Source organism: Sorex fumeus, unplaced genomic scaffold (genome assembly GCF_029834395.1).
Source record: "Sorex fumeus unplaced genomic scaffold, SorFum_2.1 ptg000129l, whole genome shotgun sequence".
In the NCBI taxonomy this organism is placed as follows: Eukaryota; Metazoa; Chordata; class Mammalia; order Eulipotyphla; family Soricidae; genus Sorex; species Sorex fumeus.
The window spans coordinates 3,325,777-3,350,134 of NW_026606186.1; the positions used below are offsets into that span (position 1 = coordinate 3,325,777).

The 24,358-nt window shown below is 36.6% G+C and overlaps 1 protein-coding gene across 1 annotated transcript in view; it reads right to left on the reverse strand.

Moving 5' to 3' along the window:
- Positions 1-10,770, reverse strand: part of EPHA6 (EPH receptor A6) — a 984,716-nt gene extending 973,946 nt beyond the window's left edge. The window contains 2 exon segments of the mRNA XM_056138519.1: positions 10,364-10,688; positions 10,690-10,770. Of these exon segments, the coding sequence (XP_055994494.1) occupies positions 10,364-10,688; positions 10,690-10,770 (406 nt within the window).
- Between the last annotated feature and the right edge of the window lie 13,588 nt (positions 10,771-24,358).

Here is a 24,358-nt window from a genome sequence, read left to right on the forward strand (position 1 = left end):
CGGAGCCCTGGTCGGAGCGGGGAGGAAAGCTCAACCCACTCCCCTCCAAGGGGCCCCCGGCGAGGAACAGCCAGGCGCGGGGGCAGGAGACTGCACTGGTCTCGTCCGGGAGCTGGATTTTATAGTCTCTGAGTCTTGGCCTCTTATGGGATTACACGGCACCAGGGGGCCAGGTGGTGGGTGTGACCCCCGCCTACTGGAATTTGGAGGATCTGGGTGGAGGATGCTCGACTCCAATCCGAGTAGGCTTGGAGATCTCGGCCCTGGAACCCGCGTGGCTTTGTCCCTCTGCCAGTACCTTCATGTGTGCGGAGAGTGGTCTCAGCATGGTGGTGGCTGGTCCTTGAGGTCTTCGGCTGCTGGAGCCCTGGTCGGAGCGGGGAGGAAAGCTCAACCCGGTCCCCTTCAAGGTGTATATTATTAATATACACCTGTGAAATATTCTGCTCTTTACATATAAAAATTGAAGTATCTGATTGCTATTCTCAGTATTGTGAGTATATAAAATAGCCAAAGTAACAGTGTGCTTTCCTTGTTAAAAGTTACACTATGCAAAAATATTTCTGATTATTCAACTCCGTATTTTGTTGATGGATTATACTAATTGCTAACATGTGGACCAATGTGTAAATTTTGTTTAAACTGTACAAAAATTTAAAACCCTGAGGATTTTGTACAACTCTACCTGCTTAATCTTCCAACTAGTGTGTCATATTTAATAGCAACTAATTATTCTCATTTGTGCTCACAATAAATATCAACTATATATAATTTAGATGCAGAAAAAAAGTGAAAGGGAATTTTAAGATTTTATATCTAAGGTTTTAGATAAGACTGTTTCTCATCCATGGACAATTTTATACATAAATGATTATGAGATCTAATTCAGTTTACTTCAAATATATATCAAGAGAAGCTTATTAACCAAATAGATTTATTACTGAAAATGTAACATACTAAAGCTGTTTTCTTTTCCTTGTTTTTCTTTCACTTTGGTATGCTTATAGCTGCTTATCTGCTGCATTATATTTAAAAAATAAATGTTATGTATTTTATTTTTTAAAAATCTGAGGTATCTGTATAGCACTGTCCCCCCATTGTTCATCGATTTGCTCGAGCAGGCACAAGTAACATCTCCATTATGAGACTTGTTACTGTTTTTGGCATATCGAATACATCGACGTTAGCTTGGCAAGCTTTGCTATGTGGGAGTGATCCTCTCCATAGCTTACCGGGCTTTCAAAGAGGGGCGAGCTTACCGGGCTTTCAAAGAGGGGCGAGGAGTCGAACTAGGGTTTGCCACGGTCGGCTGTGTGCAAGGCAAGCACCTTGCCACTGTGCTATTGCTCTGCCCCAAGGTATCAATATTTTAAAATAATTTAGTGGCCTCAATATATTGTTTTCTAATTATACATTTTATTTTATTATCAAGGTTGATGTATTACCTTAAGGCAAAATACGGAAAATATTTCTGCCTTTAAAAGTAAAAAAAGGGGGCTGTAGCAATAGCACAGCGGGTAGGGCGTTTGCCTTGCATGCCAGGTTCGATTCCCAGCATCCCATATGTTCCCCCGAGCACTGCCAGGAGTAATTCCTGAGTGCAGAGCCAGGAGTAACCCGTGAGCATCGCCTGGTGTGACGCAAAAAGCAAAAATAAAATAAAATAAAAGTAAAAGTAAAAAAAGTGACTAATATGAATTTTCACTAAAGTTTGGGAGGAGTCATTTCTTTTAGCTTCAGATAAGTATTGCTAATGTAATACTTGCTTATTTACTTGCACACAAATATTTTATTAATGTGCTCAAAATATATTTATATATATTTAATTATCACTTAGGCAACTTTCTAAATAGTTGTTTTTTTAAATCATGATAAGAGGTTATCCTTATTCTAAATATCATACTCAATGTACAATCTAATGTACTTTGCTTTATAATACTCATTGTACCACAGAATTTAAGCACTGTAGTACAATACAGTCAGCTTGGTAAAAATAAATGTATTCTATCATTATAAAATTAATAAACCATGAATACTGTACTCATATCTATGTTATACCTTTATCAGTCTTAAAAGTTCACAAAAATACCTAGCATTACAAGAGAAAAAATAATAGATTACTAATTCTATCTCCTGAATATATGGTTTCTAAGAAGATATTAAAGTGTCTATGATAGAAAATTATGACTCTTATAACTGAAGTTATGAAATAAAATAGGTAAGAAGCAATGAATTTTAGATTATGTCAACTAAGTACAAGTCATCAAGCAAGCCAAAGACTATAGGACTCAGCAATATCCAAGAAAGCAGCTAACTATATTGTTTCTGAACCTGAGCTGAAAATACTTTCATCCCAATTCTCACTAAAGCCCCGTTAAAACTTATCATTGCAGCTATTTGGTACTGGAAATTCAGCCTGAATCATATTACTTATCAATTAATCTATCTTAAGTAAATACACCAGAATAAAATTGTCTAATTTAAGCAAGTGAATAAAAGTTCTCCCACATGTCAGCCCACGGAAAGTCATGACATAAATTTTTATTTTTCCCCACACAATTATTTGAAAGCTGTATTTGCTTTCTTTCCAGTTAAACAAACAATGTATTCTTACACAAAAATAACTCAGAAGGTTTTTTATTGAGCAATTTTACACAAAAACAGTTGATACTATTTGCTGCCTAAAAGTCAGAAGCACCCCAGACCTCTCTTGATAGTCAGCATCTCATTAATACCTGAATAGCATCAGGGATTAAGCCCAGGCATCTCTTTATACTTTGCCTGGACACTTCCTAACTAGAAAGCCATTTCCCAGGACCTTTTCAGAAGGAACCACAAACAGGGCAACTGTCTTAATCACCATAGGACACGTTTTCTGAGGTTAAAATCACTGAATCATCTTCCAGGTCCCAGGACTGGTAGTGTTTCTTTTCTTCTCTTTCTCCCACATAACCTTATATGTAATATAATGCTGTTCACAGTGTAATTTTGTTTAAACCATTGAAAACTCAATGTTAATTACTCAAACATATACAATACCAACAAGGCATGTTGTCTAAAGAACAGGGACTGTGTGATTATCCTTATTGTAACCTTACTACCTACCCTCAGCCCTTTGCTCAAAGGCAATGATTATTACTTGCTTGTGAAGTGAATAATTTTTTTAAATTGAGATCACTGTCATTGTCACTGTCATCCAATTGTTAGTCGATTTACTCAAGCTGGCACCAGCAACATCTGTATTCCTCCCAGCTCTGAGATTTTAGCAGCCTCTCCTTACTTGTCTTTCTCAACAATTGGAGGCTCTTTCAGGGTCAGAGGAATGAAACCTGTTATCATTACTATTTTTAGCATACCGAATACACCACAGGGAGCTTGCCAAGCTCTGCCCGTGTGGGCGGGATACTCTTGGTAGCTTGCAGGGCTCTCCAAGAGGTAATGGTATAACAATTATGGAAAATGGGCAGGTAGTCTCCCATAATGTGTCATGAGGTCCAGAAAGCAGCCTGGAGCATGGAGGCGGTTGGGTAGTGAAGGTCAGCTGGGTCCCCTGAGGGTGGGGAGAGCTCACCTGCCCCACTCTGGGGCGCTGTGAGTGAAAACAGCCTGACACAGAGTCCTTAAATTGAGACATATGTGGTCAAATAACTGATATACGTTCAAAAAATACTTTACACTTAGGAATATTTTATATGCTAATTGATCATAAGGACTATTATACAATCTATAACAACATGATCACTAAGTGATTTGGAATTAACTTTAATTAAAAAGTTATATCCTGTCAGAATAGGAGACTGAAAATTCTTCAATGGATTATGAATGCTGGGAAAATTTTTGAATCTTTATATATAATAAATATAGTACTCTATCAATTATCAGGTATTCAGAAAGTAGCTGTTTAACAACTATTTCATTCCATTTTAGAAAACTTATTAATGAAAAATACAATTGGATATCTTATAAGAATTCATAGAGGCCAGAGTAGTGATAGCAGAGAAGAACTTGCTTTGCATGCAGCTGATCAAGGTTCAGTCCCCAGCACTCCATATGACACCCCAAGTATGCCAGGGTGACCCTTGAATGCAGAGTCAGGCACACCGCCAAGTTTGTTGCAACATACCCAAAGAAGTCATAATTTTTACCAAGAGGAAATTATAAAAATATATTTTTTAGATTATTTAAGCATTAGTTTAAAAAAATTTAATATGCCTGAACATATATTTGGGATTATTCATGTTATAAGAAATTATCTACTATAACATTTCTAAATAAACACTAAGTAGAACTATTGTTTAAATTATGTCTTCTTATATTCTATCTTTAATAACTTCATTTATATAAGATTATTAAATCATAACTCAAAGTAATGGGTAACTGCTAAGGAAATTTTAAGTTACATAGAAGTTAATACTATTTTGTTAAAAACTATTTCTTTTCTCATCCTAAACCCAAAAGTATATTATTATATACTGTAGTCTCATTTTGGGGCCTTCATACAAACCCTCCAAATACTATTTTCTCTTTACTTAAAATAAAGAAAGAAAAACAGAATATAGAATATCTGAAAAGATGGCTATTTTATATTTAATATCACTTTTTTCTTTTCTTAAATAATTTTCTGGTGGATTACTTCAGTAACTTACGAAGATGTTTTTACACAGTGCCATAATCCACTCTGACAAACTCTCTCTCTCCATATATATCTGTTTATATATAAACATCAGAAATGTAATTTTTGATGCAATGGATGTACATTATGTACTAAGTGTAAAATAGCCAAATTATTAAGATTAAATTCTAAGTCTCAGTTTGAATTGAATAAAAAATGAAAATGGGCATCTGATCCTTACCATGTATTTTTGTTCTACCTAATCTATCCTATTGTCAGTTTCCTGTAATTCTACAACTAGGTCACTTTTTATAGCAATAAAAGTGTATTTTCTATAAAACTTCAAAATAAGAATTTGATATTAATGTTAAGCACTGTAGCACGGCAGCACTATCCTCCCATTGTTCATCAATTTGCTCGAGCGGGCACGAATAACGTCTCACAACAAATTGTGAGACTTGTTACTGTTTTTGGCATAACGAATATGCCCTGGGAGGCTTGCCAGACTCTGCTGTGTGGGCAGATATTCTCAGTAGCTTGCCGGGCTCTCTGAGAGGGGCAGAGGAATCGAACTCGGGTCTGCCGCATGCAAGGCAAACGCCCTACCTGCTGTGCATTTACATACATTTCTCCATAAGAATAGGATGATTCCATAAATTCTACCTCCAAAACATATTTCAAACATCATTCTCATTTTCATCCCTCTGGGCCAGGCTATTTTAATTCTGATAATTCTATCGTAATGCTGAATAAGAGCACAAAACTCTTAATTTACATAATTTTTTTGCTTTGTTCATCTGACACCATTAAGATGTTTCAATAGTTTCCAATTTGAGCCAGGTTACTAAATCTCAACTCCTTACCATAATCTGCTCTCTGTGGGATGAGGTTTCTGGCTATCTTTGACATCTCTTTGTGCTACTCTCTTCCTTGCCCAGAAAACTCCAATCACACTGAACTCAGTTTTTTAAAAGCGTACTCAGTTTTTCAAAAGCTGAGCTTTATTTTCCTTCAAGGTCTTTCCCGGGGTATTTTCCTCTACCTAGAAAGTACTTCCTACTATGTGCAATAATTCTTTCTCTTCCTTGAGAATATGGAAAAAAAAAATCACCTCCCAAGACTGACTTTTCCGAATACCCTGTTTAGCAGGCGCCTCTGTAATTCTCTATTCCCATGCCTGTTATTTCTTCCCTCACAGAATTTCTAATAGCTTTGTTTTTTTCAATCATCTAGTTTTTTCAGTCTCCCTCACTAAAAGTGTCATAAGGGTACAGATAATTCTTTTAACATCCTGTTTTATTCCATAAGCTGAATATTATACCTAAAAACAAATTAAAATAAGGAAAAGGTGTAAATAACGCTTTTTTCATTTCTAAAGAAATCAGAACACTATATCCAACTACCAGAATACTAAAGATATAATATATTCAACTCTATCACATACTTCTAATCCTCTTTATAAGTTTAGTTTGCATGATTTACAATTGTCAATGTGACATGTTTTGTCACGTTTTTTGTCTAGTGTGTTAACTCAATCTCTATTATATCGATACCCTCACGAAATGTTGTGTATGAAGGACAATGAAGAAACTTTCATTACTGTAAGAATTTATTTGACGTACAAGTGAAATAACTTTTCTTCTACCATTTGGGACAAATGAACCACGCAGAGAACAGTACTTGTGTGAGAAAAGAATGAGATTAATTTAGAAAGAGTGTTGGTAAAGAAAATACAATAGACTGATGCTGCCTTTTTAAGTAGATTTACTAAGAATTATAACTAAAGAAATCTACTCAAATATTTTTCTTAGTATTTAATTTTGTATCATAAAAGCAGCCCGAAGTCCTTAAAGGTTAAAAATATTAATAGATATTTCATTAATTTATCTTGTACTTTCCTTTTAGGAAAATCTAAATGAAACTACTTTACTAAAGTTTCTATGTGTTTAAAGAAAATATCAATAAAATTGTATAATTTTATGCAAGAATAAGGTTTTTGAAATGGTCTAATCCCAAATCCAGAGTACACAATATCTAGATAATGATGGCAGATCAATATTAGTAACATTTTATCTCTTTAAATCATAAAGATTAATAAAATCTTAATAGCGACATATTCCAATTTGCACTGTGTAAATGAAATTATATTGTATACAGTTGTATACTTATAAATAAGAAGATATAATATTAAAATCTCTTGCTTTACGCTATGTAGTTTATTTCTGAAAACAAATTTTATTGAAATGAAAGGCTCTTAAAATATTCTTTGCAAATTATCCATTACTTAATATTTCCAATACTTTAATTTTGAATTTTTAAAAAATATTTCAATTCCTCCCTTTCTAGATGAAAAGCTTTAAGCTTTAGTTTGTGAGCAGTACTTAACTGTAGTTTCACTAATTTTAGGCTATACATTTTATTAAATACATAATTTTCTGCTTAAGCATACTCACCTATGTTTACATACAACACCTATATTTACATACAATTCTGAATTTTACAGTTTTATTAAATTAATAAAATTAATAAAAGTTCACAATCAAACTATTTAACTTATATATTTCATTTTTTAATTACCAGGGTAAAAATAACATTTCATAAAATTTAAGTAATTAAATAAATTCATGAGATTATATCCAAACATTAGTGAACTAGTAGTATACAATTAATTATGTTTGGATAACCTAAAAGTTGCATCAAATTTTTTGGCTCAAAAATCCCTACTTCCTAATGTAGAATAAGTTTAAAGTGTAAACCTACTATTGATTGTATTTGATATACTTTCATCTTACATTGGAAATAAGACTGCGATATGTCAATCTAAATGTCCAATACAGTAATAAAAGTTAAAAATCTTTATGTTTTAGGTAAAATTTGCATACAATAATTATTTTTTCAGTAGAAGGAAGATTACTGGGCTAAAAGATATAAATACAAATCCTATTTTCACATAATCAGATAGTGTTCAAGGAAGCAGATCTACAAAAAGTCAGACTGATTACTTTGTCTTTATAGTGCAAAACTTCATAGTCAGTTAAAACACAAGATACTTCTATTAGTCCAGTTACTCTTCATATCATCTGAAGTCCATATCAAAAATTAGTTAACTCTTTTACCATTACCAACATTTTAGCTTAAGTATGGAAAACTGTAGGAGCTAAGAGGATGATGATTCTATCCATTTTAACCATAGGGGTTTTTAATAATAAATTATATCAATTTTAATTTGAATATTCTAATCAAAAGGCAAATTTTATAAAATTAAAATTTACCTTACAAAAAATTACACTTAAAATATAAATTTCATTCAATCATAAGAAAAGATACTAGAAAATAATCTTTGAAATTAAAGATCACTTATATTACAGACATTTGTGTGTATAAAATCTCTTAAATTTTATATTAATCACTTTAAATTGCTTAATACTATAATTCTCAAATGTTCCATAGTTTAAATATAAGATAAATTTTGATTCGTTTTATTAATCAAACTATTAGAAAATACTCCCAAATGTTCATAATAATATTTTGAAATATATTTCATTAGTTTCACGATGTCAGTAATCAAAAGGTATTTAATTTCTAGTCAATATGACTTTAGACTATATAAAGATTTTTAAGAGTAATAATTTCTGATAAGAATATCAGACATAATTTCCTTAACTGTCTTTAGAAAAACTTGTTTAAATTTTATACAACTTAGCCTTAGAGTACTTCATTTACAAGAGTCTTATACAGTGTTTTTAATATATTAACACAAATTCAGTTTTAGTGGAATAACATTAAAGGTAGGGTACTCCAAAGCTTATTCCTACTTAACTTATTGGTAAACGATGTAATGCTCATTCACTAGCTTTAAGCTGATAACTAATTATATTTACTTTGTAAACATTTTACGTATAATGACTTTAAAAGTATGAAAAAGTTATTAGAACAAAAACATATTAGTATAAAATGTTAATCAGTAACATTTCTATGACCTTAAGTCTAACATAAAAATCTGAAAGGTCATACTTCAAATGCTGATACATTGAAAAATGACACTTTAGTCATTAGGAGAATTAGGTGTGTTTTATTTACCTGTCCATAGCCTACGTGCTTATGTGTCATAGACTGCAGGGCAATTATTGTTAAATATTTTGAGTTAACTTGACTCTCAAGGCACACATCTCTTTCGTAGCCCTAAATTCTAACATAATGATAATATGTCTTACATTTTAATTATTAAAAATTGTTTCATTGTTCACAACAAAATCAAAGAAAATATGTTATAATGGTGCTCTATCTTCACAGAATAGAATATTTTATCCCTTTGTTATTGACTGTCAATAGCCTATTTTTTAAAAAGTGAGGGGTGTATACACAGCCAGAGGACAGCAGTTATTAAATGTGATACAATTTTAAAGGCAGGACATTTACGTATAGTTCTCTAAATTTACAAGTAATTCTTTAAATTTACACTTAAAATTGTAAATTGGCAGGCGAAAAAAACAAAGTAACGATTAGGAAAACAGGCCAAAAGCAACAAGCATGTAAGTGAAAACTGGATATTAATCCTGATATTTATAAATAATGATCATGTTTATGATAAAAAATATTTTCCTCTCAGTGCTATTTCACAAAAAGTGTAAGTTTAATTTATGCTGCGCTCCATTCTTACATCGACAAATTACTTTGATATGTCATGCGCTATGAGCAAATGTTAAAAAGGTATGTGTGTTTTATATTTCATGTGTGCGGGTGTGGATTGAACAGTAACTACAACTGAAGTTTTGTGTCTGAAGATATTTAAAAAGTGAAAGCTAACAGGCGACATTGGTGGTCATCACTTTGCCAATGAGAGCATCCAGCCAGGTGCATGCTGGAAAACTTTTACAACTGTTACTTTAGGAGAATTTTGAAAATGCAGGGAAGATTTTTTGATAGATCCTAAATATTTCCAGGAGAAAGTCAATAGGGTCTGTCCCATAAATGACAGAGAGAAAGACAATATTGCCCCAATTCCAAACGCTTCCCCTTTGGTACAGTGGACTTTGACTTTTCTCACGCTCTTCGTCTTCACTACACCAACTTCACCTACAGAAGCAAATGGTCCCTTCAAAAGCCCACATGAATGGGAGCTGGACAAGTTGGACATTGGCACTTAACGCCCTTTCGCTCCCTCGTCCCCGACCCACCCTGCGCCAGCAAAAAAAAGAGAGCTCAGACGAGTGGGGTGGGGGGGGAAGAAAAATCTCTGTGCATCTGGCAGAGGAATAATTTCCAACAAGTCTACGCTCAGTCTGGGGCAAGAAAGCAGACTGAGCGAGGACCCCAAGGTTTCCAGAGGCAAAGGCTTGGCCTTAGGTCACTTGGGTACCCATCTGCTTCACCCCCAGGCAGCGGGTGCATCTACCCAGCTTTGCACGACCACCCCAAGTTCTCCTGCAGCCGGTGTCCCAAACCCTGACCCTCCCCGCCCCCAGTCAGACCGTGCAGCGGGCAGCGGTCCCGGAGCCTCCAGCTGTCCCCCCCCCCCCCCAAAGCTGCTGGTCTTCGCGCATCCCTCTAAACCTTGGAAGCAGTAGACATCACAGTTCGCGAGGTCGCCGGTCGGGTGTTCTACTGTCCCCCCCGTGTGGCGAGCCCAAGACCTCTAACCCGGGACGAAGTTACCTGCCCACGGCGGCCACCCCAAAGCATCGCCCCCTCCAGCCCCCAAACACCTCTGCCTCTCCCACCCCCAAGCCCAGGGCCCGACCTGTCCCTTACCTTGGTTACTGGAGACGTGACTGCAGTCGCCGGGCCACGCCGTCAGCAGGGGCAAGAAGAAGCCCAATTGGCAAAGAAATCCCCGGACTTCGCAGCCCCCCATGACTCTGGGCAGCTCTCGCGTCCTCCCCGTGAAAGAAAAGTGACAGCAGCGCAGCCAGGTCAGAGGTCCAGAGGTCCTGGTCCCAGGCCAGAGGTCCGCGGCCACCTCTTCTTCCTCCTCCTCCGCCTCCGCCGCCGCCTCTTCTTCCTCCTCCGGGGGTGTCCCGGGGCGCCCCTCGCGCGAGGCCCCGGGAGCAGGGCACGAAGGTCCAGGCTGGCCCGGGTGCCGGCGCCGCCGCGTCGGAGGAGGACGCTGCCCGCGGCGCCGGGGAGCTCCGGGCGGCTGGAGGCGAGCGGAGTCGCATCCACCGCCGTGTCCCGCTCGCGCGAGGACTCCTCACTCGGGCTCGGGAGGGCGCGCGCGCAGGAGCGAGCGGGGGGGCGGGGGGCGCGGGCGGGGCGGGGCCGCGCGGGCTGGGGTGGGGTGGGGTGGGGTGGGGGGGGAGGTCGGGGACACCCAGGTGTAGCGGTGCGGCCCGAGCGCCTCGCGGGACTCGCAGCGGGCGCGGGCGCGGGCGGAGACGGAGCGGGCGAGGCGCTGGCGGCGGCCCAGGGGCGCGCTGGGGGCCGCGGGAACTTTCCCCGGGCCGGGCCGCCGGAGGACGCCGGGCGCGGGCGGCGGAGGCGCGGGCTGGGCGAGAGGCACTCGGCGTCCTCAGCCCCCGGCCGCGGGGGCGACCGTCTCCCGGAGTGCGGCCGCCGCCGACCCTCCTCCCCGACGAGCGGCGGCCGCGCGGGCCTGGCGCTCGGGGCTGACCCGCCGGACTGTGGACAGCTCTTCCGAGACCCCACCGAGACCCCCCCAGCACTTCGCTCTCCGTGTCGCCGCGGCCGCGCCGAGCGAGGAGCGCGTTCGGGGGCTACGGCATCCCGGACGACACCTCCTCCCTGGCACTTCTCCGCCTCGCGTCTCTTTGCACGGGCTGGCTTTGGGGCGCGCTGGCAGCTTGGGTCGCCCCCACGGGCGCACCTGGAGAGTCCGAGTAGAGTGTCAGGGGGGTGTGGAGGGCGGCGGCGGCGGCGGCGGCGTTAGCGGTGACTTCTTCTCGGAGAGTCCCGGCAGGTTGCGTGCGCGCGGGCAGGTGCTGCTCGCCTGGGGCTCACTCCATCCAGATCTTGGTGGCGGGGGGACTTCGGGGTCGAGGTCACGACTCGGTCGTCCACCCCTGTCCCCCCGCCCCCCGCGCTCGAGGGTGCCCGGCTTCGGGGGAGTCCGGAGGAGCCGCGGCGCGGCGGCGGCGTCGGAACACGCGGGGCTGCCCTCGCGCGGTGCCCGGAGCGCGGCCGCCGCTAGATCTGCGGCGCCCGGCGCCCTCTCTCGGGGCCCGGAGTAGGGGGGTCGCTCGGCTGCGTCGGAAACCCCCGGGCGTGGACTTAGCGGGGGCGTCGAGGCTCAGAACCCCCACCGGCGGGACGATCTCCCCTTCCCCCGATTGGGAGAGGGGCTCAGCGTCGTGGAGCCTGGCGCGCTCGCGCCCCGGGTGGAGGGGGGCGCCCGGGGCCAGGATGGATTCGCCAGCGCGCGACTGCAGCCGGCTGGGCGCTAGGGGGGGATCGTGGACAACGAAAAACAACCGGAGCGAGCCGGCCGAGGCGGCTTCAGGCACCCGAGGAGGGAAAGAAGTGGCAGAGTCGTCCCCAACTTCAGCGGTTAAGGGCGCTCCGTGGAGCCCCCGGCGGTGGGCCAGTGCGGAGGAAGGGATGTTCTGCAACGCTTGGCACCTCCCAGCTGGTCCCTGCACCGTTTCCCCTCCCGAAGGCCCCTGGGCACCCGCCTGGAAACTGCGAGCGTTTGGAAACACTGGGGAGGAAAAGCGACCCTAAAAGGGAACGCGGGCGGCACAGTCTAGGCAAGGCGATGTTTTCCTGCTGGGGGTGCAGAGGACAAGAGGGCGCAGGAGCCGGGGCGCAGCAGAGGGACGCAGACCCGGAGTGCAAAAGGGGCTAAGGGCCAGCAGGCGGGTGCCCTTTGCAGATTTCCAGCAGAGGAAGGACCCTCCCCCCCCCCGCCCCCCACCTCGGTCGCGCCTCCCTGCCGCGATGTCGCTGTCATTTAGGGTCGCGGAAGGGGGTTTCAGTCACCGCCTTGCCAGCGGCTGCCGAGAGCAGAGGGGAGGGTGGGCGCGTGTCATTGGGGCTGCGTGCAGAGGAACGTGAACGCCCAGAGGGTTTGGGGACGCGAGGCCGGTTTCCCATTGGTGACTGTACTTCCACGCTCATCGCTAACACAAGCACGGCCTCGCCTTAAAGGTGACCAGGCCAGGGAGAGGCTGTGCAGTTCTCTTGGGGGGACCGGGGAGGGGGCGCGAGGGGGGAGGTCGGGGGCGGGGGATAGGGAATCGTCAGGGAATTTAGAGGTGGGGACTTCAGGGAACCAATGCTGATGCTGCTAAAGATCGTTATTAACACGTTCCTTGGTAGTCATTGACCCCAGCTGGGCATTCACCAAAGCAGGGTTGGAACTCATAAACAAAAGTTAAAGAAATACATGATTTCCTCGAAATCATTATGCCTAAATATTCCTAAGAGGAAATCCACGATTCGTTGTTTAAAGCTGTTTTAATTCTACTACCTTGTAGACATTATATATGTATAGAATCATAGCTATATACCGAAGGACCTTTTTCCATAAAACCTTGTTTATAATTAAGTTCGAATTTTAAAACGTTGACACGCGGTGAATAGTTTTACAGACTTCACTCTACAAGGGGGAAAATTGTATTCAAAACTTGTTCACTCCTTTTAAGTGCCTGAAGTATACTGTGGTCTGATAAACTGAGAGAAAATATATACCGTTTATCTCACAAATGTAAAACTATTTCTACATAATCTTCATGTTTAGAATTCTGCTTGCAATCGCTTCTCGGCCTTTTGGCTAAGATCAAGTGTAGAATTCCACTTGCAAAGATTTGATTTTAAATGAGACGTCACTAGAAAGACTTGAACATTTAAAATAAAACCTTTTGGATAAAATATTTTTAAATAAAAGATTTAAATTAAATTTTGCGGTTTTGCTTGAGTGAGACTACATTATAAATGGAAGAACTTTTTAAAAAATGAGTCTATAAGACTATGGTTCTAACAGTGGGAAAAAAGGGAAAAAGAGGAGAACGGGCAAGAAAGAAGGGGGAAACTAAGGTTTATCACTGTAACTCATAAATCCTGGCATAATATATGCCACAGATCTATTACTTCTGATTAACAATCACAGGTTTGTTAAAATGGATTTTTATCATTGTCTTTAAACTAAGCTATTAATTTACATTTTTTCCCTCAGCAAGTCATTCAAACATGACCTCCTATTACTTACCTAGTAAGAAAATTGATACTCATACTGTGGAGTTTTTTTGGTAATTAAAATTGTCATATTTTCTCAATATTAAAATAAGACATGCTTCATTTGTTTAGATACAGTACAATAAAGTCTAGACGATAATGACCTCAAGAAAGAAAATGAATTAAAATATAATTATCACTCCCTTTGTGATGATATTTCATGTATTTGACATAATTATCAATTACAAAATATGATAGTATATGTAGTTATACACATACATATTCTTCATGTATGCTATACACTTACAATTCTCATTCTCAAATATTTGTTATGTTCTTACATGTGCATAATTTCTTTTATTCAGAGGATATTTAATTATAAATACAATAATTTGCTTATCAAAGCTAACTTTTAATTTGAAATACATATATGCTTATTTTCTCTGAGCTTGAAGCAACTGCACTGAACAGAAATGTAGGTCCTTGTTGATTTTCTGTAGGGTTGATATATTTGCTGACATGTGACAGCTTCAAAATTATAAGCCACTCAATGAACCAGATGCAATATTCATGTAGATTTATCTGCACTTGTCTGTTTGAATCATATCTGCATTCAGAAAAGCATTCATGTCTCATTTTTCAGTACAATATAGTTCAGAATTCCTTTGTATTCTCAGACCACTGTTTTTCATGATATATGTGGTTTGGACTCAGGTAAGAATGATAATATTTCTAATAAAGAATATCTGACACTAAATGCTAGCTTAATCGTTCATTTGCAGTAAAAAAAAATACTGTTAACAAACACTGTTTGCTTTCTAAATTGATGAAAGGAGGAGACACTTAGGGTTCAATTAATTCTGTTGAAGGGGAAAAAAAGTATTGTAATCAGAGCAATGGTTAATACTCAACATGTTTAAAGGATTTAGAAAGTCTTAAGTATTTTATTCTGGTAGAAGAGTAAATTAACCCATTTATATCTGCAATTTTCATTCCCTAAGATCAAGGCAAAAGCTACATAAGTAAAAAGAGTGTTGATCCTCAAGTTTGTAGAATATCAGGTATTAAAATAGTATAAGTTTTAAATATATAAAATTATCTTCTTTAATATAAAATTGGGACATAATATAGAATTATTGTTACATAGACAGACGTATAACAGCATATAGCAATATTTTCCTATCGTTAAATGTGTATTCAAAACAATCAATTGTATGTTTTGGAATGGATAGCTAAAGTAAAAAATATGATCAGAAAAAAAACTTATTCCAGAAAGTTTGAGATTAGAAGATATATTTTTTCTGAAAAAAAGACAGTGTATTTTATTGTACTGCCAGAATATTAACTTAAAAAGATCTCACAAAATATTGACAGATATTAATTTAAAATCATTAAAATAAATATTAACAAAATATATTAAATATTAAATACAATAGAAAAATATTGACTTTAATATTTCACAGAGAAAGGTGTTTAAACATCTTATGGTTTGGTTTTCTATGATAGTGCATTAGTTTTGCCTTATATACTATTTCATAGTAATGATAATATATCTATATCTGTTTATAAGTATATGTATATTTCTATCAATTATAACTTTCTAGTATTCTTGCAACTTATCAACAATTCATCAAGTGAGTTTCATTAGTATTTGTGCTGAAGAGTATACGATGATAGCTTAGCTTTACTTTCTACTCATCAGTTTATATTATACTGAAGGCCACATATGTATGAATTAATCCAATAAAAATCATTCACTGTTATCCAAAAATCAAGTAAGATTATTATAGCTAAGTTAGAGAAAACAATCATACTCTCACCCTCTAAGGCATGGATTTCTACTATTACTATTTTTGCTTGAGTTAAGCTTTCTCTCATAGATTTGTTTGTCCTCTGAAAATTGCATCCTAGAACTTTCACTCACATTAAAAATAATACTAAAAGTCATGTACAGTGACCTTACAATTCAGCCTACAAAATTGACTCCTTAGTCTGTGTGAAATAAAGTAGTCCCTAAAAGTTATTTAAATGAAATTTTGTACATAATGTATTAAATTATATTTTAAAGTTATGTTGGTTGTATAAATTGCATATTATTCAACTTCTCTTTTACCAAACAGAATGGCAATCTGTTTCAAAATATCTTTGTTTTTACTAAATTACAATGAATATTATTAAAGAGCATACCAAAATATCAAGCAGAAAACAACTGATGATAGTAAAACCACCTTTTAACAAACCTTTTCATGTTACAATATTCACAATTTTTTACATTAAAACAGATGACATACCAATATCGGAGGAACACTACCATTACTTTTTCTTAAGTATCCAAGTTACAATTCTAATTAATATAGACAGAATACCTTGTTTGCACTATACCTGTATTAAGACACATCGTGTCCTGCTTATAATAGAGATATCAAATACTATAAAGAAAGATAAAGATAGGCTCTGCAGTAAAAATACTTGACTATATCAGCTAGTTATATGTTAGTTTAAGAATTTTATCCATATACATAACCATTGGTAGGTAAATTAAGTATTTATGTGAATAGATTTAAGTATAATAATAAAATCAAATTATGGATAGATTAAAATTGTCTAGTGAAAAAAAGTGACTCCTTAATATATCTTTTGAACTGCATTGCATGGATAAAGTTCTATTTTAAAAGTTTCACATTTCAGTTTGCAATCTAGAAACTTGTTTGTGTTCTTGAAGTTCTTTTATATAGATTTATTTATTGCTTTACATTAAACTTATTCTAAAAAAAGAACAAGCACTGAGTGTTAACTCACTCTATTTCCAAATAGTGGTAATCCCATGAAAATTTCATATGAAATTTTAATATTTACCCTTTTTTAATATTTTAATATTATTTTGTGATATTTTAATTTCATATGAAATTTTAATATTTACCTTTCCTTTTGTGTCAGGAATTCTCTTATCACTCAAATCATACTAGTATTTACTATGGCTATTGAAATGACTACATGGAACATAAATATTTTCAAATCTTAAGTGATTTAAATGTCTGAGGAACTCATCTAAATTAATCAGTTAACAATTAGCTTATGGTTCTTCATATTCTCACCTAATTTCCCTACATAGACTTGATCATTTTTTTTTGAAGAACTTTGAAAACTCATTAAGGGAAATAGCATATTTGTTTTACATCTCTTAATATATGAGTTAAATAATAATGTTTAAATAATAATTATATACATCACGTATCTTTATCTGGTCTGGGGTGGAGCGATAGCATAGCGGGTAGGGCATTTGCCTTGCGCACAGCCAGCCCGGCCAAGCTGGGTTTGATTCCTCCGCCCCTCTTGGAAAGCCTGGCAAGCTACCGAGAGTATCTCTCCTGCACGGCAAAGTCTGGCAAGCCACCCATGACGTATTCAATATGCCAAACACAGTAACAACAACTACAACAACTTTCACAATGGAGACGTTACTGGGCCCGCTCGAGCAAATCAATGAACAACGGGAGGACAGTGACAGTGATAGTGACAAAATGTGTAAGAAAAATAATTATGTTTATGCTAATTTTCAAATGGGAAAGGTAAATTTCTTTGCACATTGAAAATATGTACAATTTCCAAATAAAATACAAAGTTTATATATCTATCTAAAATAAATATTTAATATTTTAATGCCCAATACAGATAGATGTTCTGTATCTACACTGTGCGTCATATCCACATGAAGCTTTTGAATGTTTTAGCTATTTAGAGTGAACAAAGAACTGACCTTAATTTATTTTTGGTTTTCCTTTTTGTTTTGCTTCTTAAGCCACTCCTGGCAATGCTCAAGGCTTACTCCAGACAGGCTTTGGGAATCATATGTGGTGCCAGGGATTGAAACCAGGACACCATATGCAAGACAAATGCTCTGCCCTCTGTATTATCAACACTCTGGCCTCTCAAAAAATGATTTTTAAAGTTTAGTATATTTCAATCAATTTAAAATTAGATAGCCGTATATGGTATTGCATAGTATATATTTTAGTATTTAAACTGTCAGCAATGCTTATTTCACACAGTCTTTGCATCTTACATTGAGTAAGGTATTAAAAGTAATTATGGAAATTACTTACTTGTTATAATTATTATAATTACTCATTATAATTATTATTATAAATTATAATATTAATGAAATTATAATATTAAGATAAATTTAATTCTAAATGAAAATAACTAATTTCCTTAATCTTGGATGCTTCAATTCTATTTGCTTCTTACTGTTTTTGTTTATTCCATGTGCTTGGAAGCTACTCTGTGCTCTAGGCGAGGAGGCACTTCAAGCTGTGTGAGTATCCATGTGATGCTGGGGATTAAACCTGTGCCTCTTCCTACCGTACATGCACTAAACCCATTGAACTATCCATCTCATCAAGAATGAAACAATTCAACGAAGATGCAGTACCTGCCACCAATACTTCTCAGCCCACTAAGTCTGTCATACTGTTCTGGGCTCCAAAAATAAATGCTCTGACTGGAGGAATTCAGTAATAGTAGCAAAGTCTCCCAAAACTATCCTTTGCTAGGATTCGTCCAAGAAACAGCAAGACTTTGTTTTTCATTTAGATACAAGCATTTGGTTTTTGTTTTGTATTGTTTCACTTTTAAAATTTTCTATTTAAATGTAAAAATGTTGCCATTTTATATATAAAAAAATCCCATTTTCATGTTAATAGATTTTAAAGTGTGTTCACAGAAAAACAGCATCTGCTTAGCACTGTTTCATCTATATCTTCCTAAAGTTTGTCACTTGATGTCATCCTCCTTAAACTTTATTCATAAGCATCATGTAAAAGAAAATTCACAAATTGTGATCATGTCTTAAAGAACTCTATGATAAAAAGTATTATTTCTATTAGAAGTTAAATAATATTTACTATGTGCCAGACATGTTACACATACAAATATGCATTTCAGAAAAGAATTACAAACGATCATTTCAAATAGGAATTCTATTGATCCTTAAAACAGCACTCTGAAGTAATTGCTAATATTATCCACATTTTATTTATAAAGAAGCTAAAGCACAGAAATTACTTGGACTCACCTAACCTGAAAATGGTAATGGAAGGTGTAAGCCCAGGCTGGCTGACTCTAGTATCTATGCTAACTCTAATTCACCCAAGTACATAAAAACATTCATATAGTTTGCATATATCTAAGTAATATATAATTAAGTTCAGTGAAATTAAGTTTAGGTTATGGGATATTTTCCTTTCCCCAGATGTGAATGGGTTCTCAAATGAGAAAATGTTCTTTTCTTTCTCACTGATCAGCTTTTATATACTTGTGGTATTTCTCTTTTTAAAAACCTCTTTCTCTTAAATCATACCCGTCTCCAAATAGTGCTAGGTTGTCTTTATTCAAGTATAGTACCTCATAGTCCAAGGAGAATTGGCTTTCGAGGCACTGGATATCAAAGCAATAAAGAAAACATTCAAATCTATTTCATATAAGACATATTCTAGTACTAATATGAGTTAAGTGTTTATCAGGTATTTTACAGGTGCTATTGTATTAAAATGAATGGCCTTAATAGTAGATATTGTTGTGTCCATTTTACAAACAACAAATCCAAAGCACATAATTAATATGCTAATATGAAGTGGGGCAATTTATCTAAGGCCTATATACTTTTATTAATTAATACATTCATATTATTTTAGTTACAAATAAGAGGGAAGCAGAAAAGTGAGCTCTTATTTAGTACAGGTAATAGTATTCAACTAGAGTCTCATGTGTGTTCTCATGAAAGTATGTATTATGCCCTGTAAAAATTTTACAATAAAAGCAATACAGGTTTATTTCTAAAACAAGGTTACTAAATTTATTTGACTACAGCTTTATGTTCATAAAAAATATCCCACAATGCTTTCCTGAAATGAGCCTTCTTTAAATGAACAAACAGAAAGCACTAACTTTTTGTTCAAGGCCACTAGTATATCCTTGTCCTTTTGTGTTTCTTGGGTCAACGGGTTGTTACACAGAAGGATAAAGGGATGTGGGAAGGTAAATATAGTCTATTAGAAAGCTAACTCCTCTTTTAGAATATCTATATTTAAGGTCAGTTGGTTATTTAATATCTTGGTGTGAGGGAGAATGGAGCTGAAGATTAGAATTTCCATAAAAGATAGGCGGTCATCTTTGCTTTTATTTGGGTTCCTAAATGACAAAGATTGGTTAACAAAGTTAGCTAGTGTGGGTATTTTCTTTCATAGCATATATAAGCATAGATGTGCATTCATGTATGTGTGTATATATGTACACACATATGCTTATCAGATCTCCCTTTTGCATTGAGGGATTAAATGAAAGTTTATTTTAGGTTGTCTACTCAGGAAGCAGACGACTAGTACTCTTCTCCACTCTAAAAAAGAATATATATATGTAGTTAATTTTATGAAAACCACTGTTCATTTCAGTAGTCTTTGTTCTCTCCAGAAATGCAATTCTATTCCTATAGAATGGGCTTTGATTTTGTCTGCCAGCATATTGCTATTTTTTGCCACTCTGTGGGAATGAGGGTAAAAGTTATTTTTGTCACCACCGAACTGGAAGAGTACCTCATGTCTGATTCAAATAATTGTACAACACTTGTTAAACTTGATGTTTTGATAGTGAGCAGATACCACAGTATAGCAAAGCCAATTACCTACGTGCATTTACAAAGAAAATGTATGTGGATCCCTTCCATGCTAGTTGGATCTACATGGCAGTAAAAGGACTTAGAGAAGGATTATGGGAAAACGTCATGAAAAAAATGTCTTGCAGCAAGGCTAAAATAAAAGTACACGTTGAGAGAGACTCATTAGACCACTTCAAACACACAGTTTGTTGCATGTGAATACCAGAGAGCTTGTTCGTGGTTTACTCCTGAAATTGCAGTTTTAAGGGCAAAAAATAATAACTTTATTATATTCATAGACTTCACAGGTCAGGAATTTAGTCAAGGCATAGTAGAAAAGAAAGGCAGTTCATTTCATAGGCTGAGGCCTCAGCTAAAATGAATCAAAATTTGTGGTTGACTCAAGGCTTTTTCACCTCATTTGGCAGTTGATACTGTTCCGTGACTCAGGTGGGACTGTCAGTCAGAGTTCCTAGCTTTTATCTGTCCATGTGGTTCCATGCTCCTTCAGTGCCTTAATGCCGGACATCAAACTGAGAAGAACATGAATGAATGTAAGATCATGTCGTGGTCATTTTGGAAAATATAACCTATCATACCTGAAAAAACCCTAAGACATTTGTGAAAACAAATAGGATTGACTGCAGTGGAACCTAAAATTATGGGACAAAAGAATGGGAAGGACAAATGGGAAGAATACTCCATCAGGTTATTTTGAATTAGTATCATATAAACACTAAGAAATTGTAGGATTCTGTTAATAAAAACAAACAGTAGATTACCAAGGAAATTAAAATTAGAACAGCAATAATATGTCACTATACACTTAATAGTATGAACAAAACCTAGAAACTAATACTATCATATACAGACAAGGAGTGGAACAACAGTACTCTAATTGCTAGAGGAAATGCAAATTTACAGCTATTAGGTAGATAGTTCTGCAGGGTTTTTTTCTTTGGATTTTTTCTTTTTTTTTTTTCTTTTCAAAATTTGGAATCAAAGAAGAGATTCCAAATTTTGAAAAAAAAAAAAAGAATAAAAAGCTAAGAGGATGAAGAACCTGAATTTTATTCAGGAACCTGAAAAGAAATGAACCATCAAGTCAACAAAAGACATGAGAGATACTTAAATACACATTACTAATTCAATTTATTTTACATTCTGAAAATACCAATATCATAAATATAATTTAAAAATCAGTGATCGTCAGGGATTGGCTGGCAGGGAAGAGAAGATGAGGGATTTTAAGGCAGTGAAAATACTTTGTATTCACAATGATGGGTACATTTATATCATTAGAAAACCATAAAATGTACAATGTCAAAATTGAATTGAACAGTGAACTAAAAAATATATTCATGGAAAAATATATTCATTATAAAGAAGATATGCCTGGGTAGGGAACATTAATATTGGTGAATACTGTGCATTTTGGGGGGCAGGGATATGTGGAAAATATAGGCATCTTGCTCTTAATATTTATGTAGACCTAAAAGTAGAAATTTTTACAAAAATAAGACAGAGAAAACAGTGATGCTTAGAGATGTGGAAGTATTAACAGTGAGGTGGAATAGATAAAAAACTTCTCAGTTCAAGTTAATTGCAGTGATAGAGTGCTAGAGATGAATAAATTTGCTTCAAACAATAGTAACTCATGAAAAAGAAAAATGTCTGGGATAAATAAAAAGAAATAAAAAGAGAGGAGTGACCCAGTCCAAGCAAAATTTTTCCTGTTCCTTTAATTATTTTCCTCTTCTAGTGGGCAAAACAGTATGTATATATTGAGAAGACTGTTCAATGTGAAGAAACAATAGTTACAGCATTAAACCTGAAATGAATAGATTCCTTCAGGTTTTAAAATCAGAGTTGGAGGAGTAAACAAATATATTAAGAAATATCAGCCTTAATTAGTATTTAGTTTTTCTATGGATAGCTCTTATTCTAAATTAAGTCTATGATTATGTAGTCACCTAACTTCTAGTCATCTTAAGACAGAATTTTACTGGAATGTGTACAAATGTATGTATTGCTGAGAAAAAATTTCTTCTTCACTGAAAAAAAATCATAAAGAGACAGAAGGAAATCAAAATGGGTTTTTATTTAAATAGCAGTTCATAAATTTTATGTTTAACACATCAGTTGTGTATATGTTCTTTGTTCTTAGTTTGGCCTTCTAGAAATTCACCTCATGGTTTTGCCTAGTCAATGTTCTGTTTCTAGTACATTACTGTAAAATAAAATTCTTTGATTCTTTTCTACTAGCAAGGACATAAAAATCATGCATCCTTTGTTGAATCTTACTTAGATGAATCTCAATCAGAGAGACAAGGAAATAGATCCATAGTAATAGAAATATTGAGTCATAATGTTTCCAATGACTTTTGTTTCAAACTGTTGGCGCTTCCATTTTAGAAATGGATTTCTGTTCTCATCCTGCTAGCTTTCTGTTTAAATCTTGGCCCAACTGTTTCCTTGCAGTGTAAGTTATGCATTCTAGGACAGTAGTAACTTGATCCACATAGTAACTGGTTCACTTGTATTCAAGACATTACTTTATGTGAGAGTTGGTTTAAGATATAGAGTGAAAGTTAACTAGTCTTAGACACTGCAATGAAGATTTTATGACCTTTGCTCTATTGTTCAGAGTTGTAGTGCCCAGGTGTGACATTACTTTATGAAGAACTGGAACAGCTTTGCTTCAGTGGCCATTTGACACTTGACAGTGAGAGAAGGATTAGAAGACTACCAAAATCAACCTAAAAGTCATCACTTCTGAGAACTCACTTAACTCTTTTGCAGAAGGGAAAGACTTAACTGTGCACATAAATAATCCTGCATTTGCAAAATTGTTTTGAATTGAATAATCAATAACAACCCTAAATGCCAACAATATATGCCAACAATATTATGCCAACAATATGTAATAACACAATTGAAATCAACTAGTTCACAAATAAATAAATATGCTGTATCTTAATTGCCTTTTAAGAGTAGATAAATTTGTTGAAATTAACAAGACAGAATGTATTAACATAAATAAGTGGAAAATATTTGTGATATGAGAAGCATTTTGAAAATATCCCTAAAGGTGATTTCTATTTGAATTACCTATAAACTATTTTCTTATAAGTAGAGTTACACAATTGTTAGTAATACCTGATAAGACACTAGGATTTAAATAATGTGGTCCATAAGATTCTGCTAACTTTTCATTAGTGTCTAGAAAAAACTATGCAGAACTATACAGTCAAAGAGAAGTACTGATATGACCGTATTACGGTGTTCTAGGATTTGTGTAAATATGATGAATTTTTTTCTAAAATCATAGTGAAACAAAAGCTTTCTATGATAAAAACACAATTACATCTCATATTATTTCTAGCTGTAAGCCAGAGAAAGTGTTCAAATAAATCTAGAACAAATAGAAACAATACACATAAAAGGGATGTTCAGCTATTATGTTTCTAATATGACTGCTTAGAATACATGATTTATTTCTTTCATCAATAATAGTTTTAAGTCCATCTTGACAATAATTAACCATCTTGACAAAAATTGCTTAGTAGCTAAACAAATACAACAATGAAGAAGTTTATGATCAACTGATTTCTGTTTTATTTTATTTGTATAACTATTTCTAGGCTTTAAAAGTAAACAGAATACAGTAACTTGTATTTAAAATAAAGGCTACATTTATAGTTACTACATTTCTTGGAGAAAAACTTGTGGATACAGTTGCATCTAAGTCATAATTTTGTGTATACACTTAGGCAGATTCAAAATGACTACTGGAAGAATATTTATCTATAGTGTGTATCCCCTTATATTCCATTCCCAAATTTTATGAGATGGGTTTTTAATCTACATCGGAATACTGGTAGGACTTTTGGGGGGATATATAATACATGAATATGGCTGCACTATCTTCATGAAATGATATATAATATACAAATAATATTTTA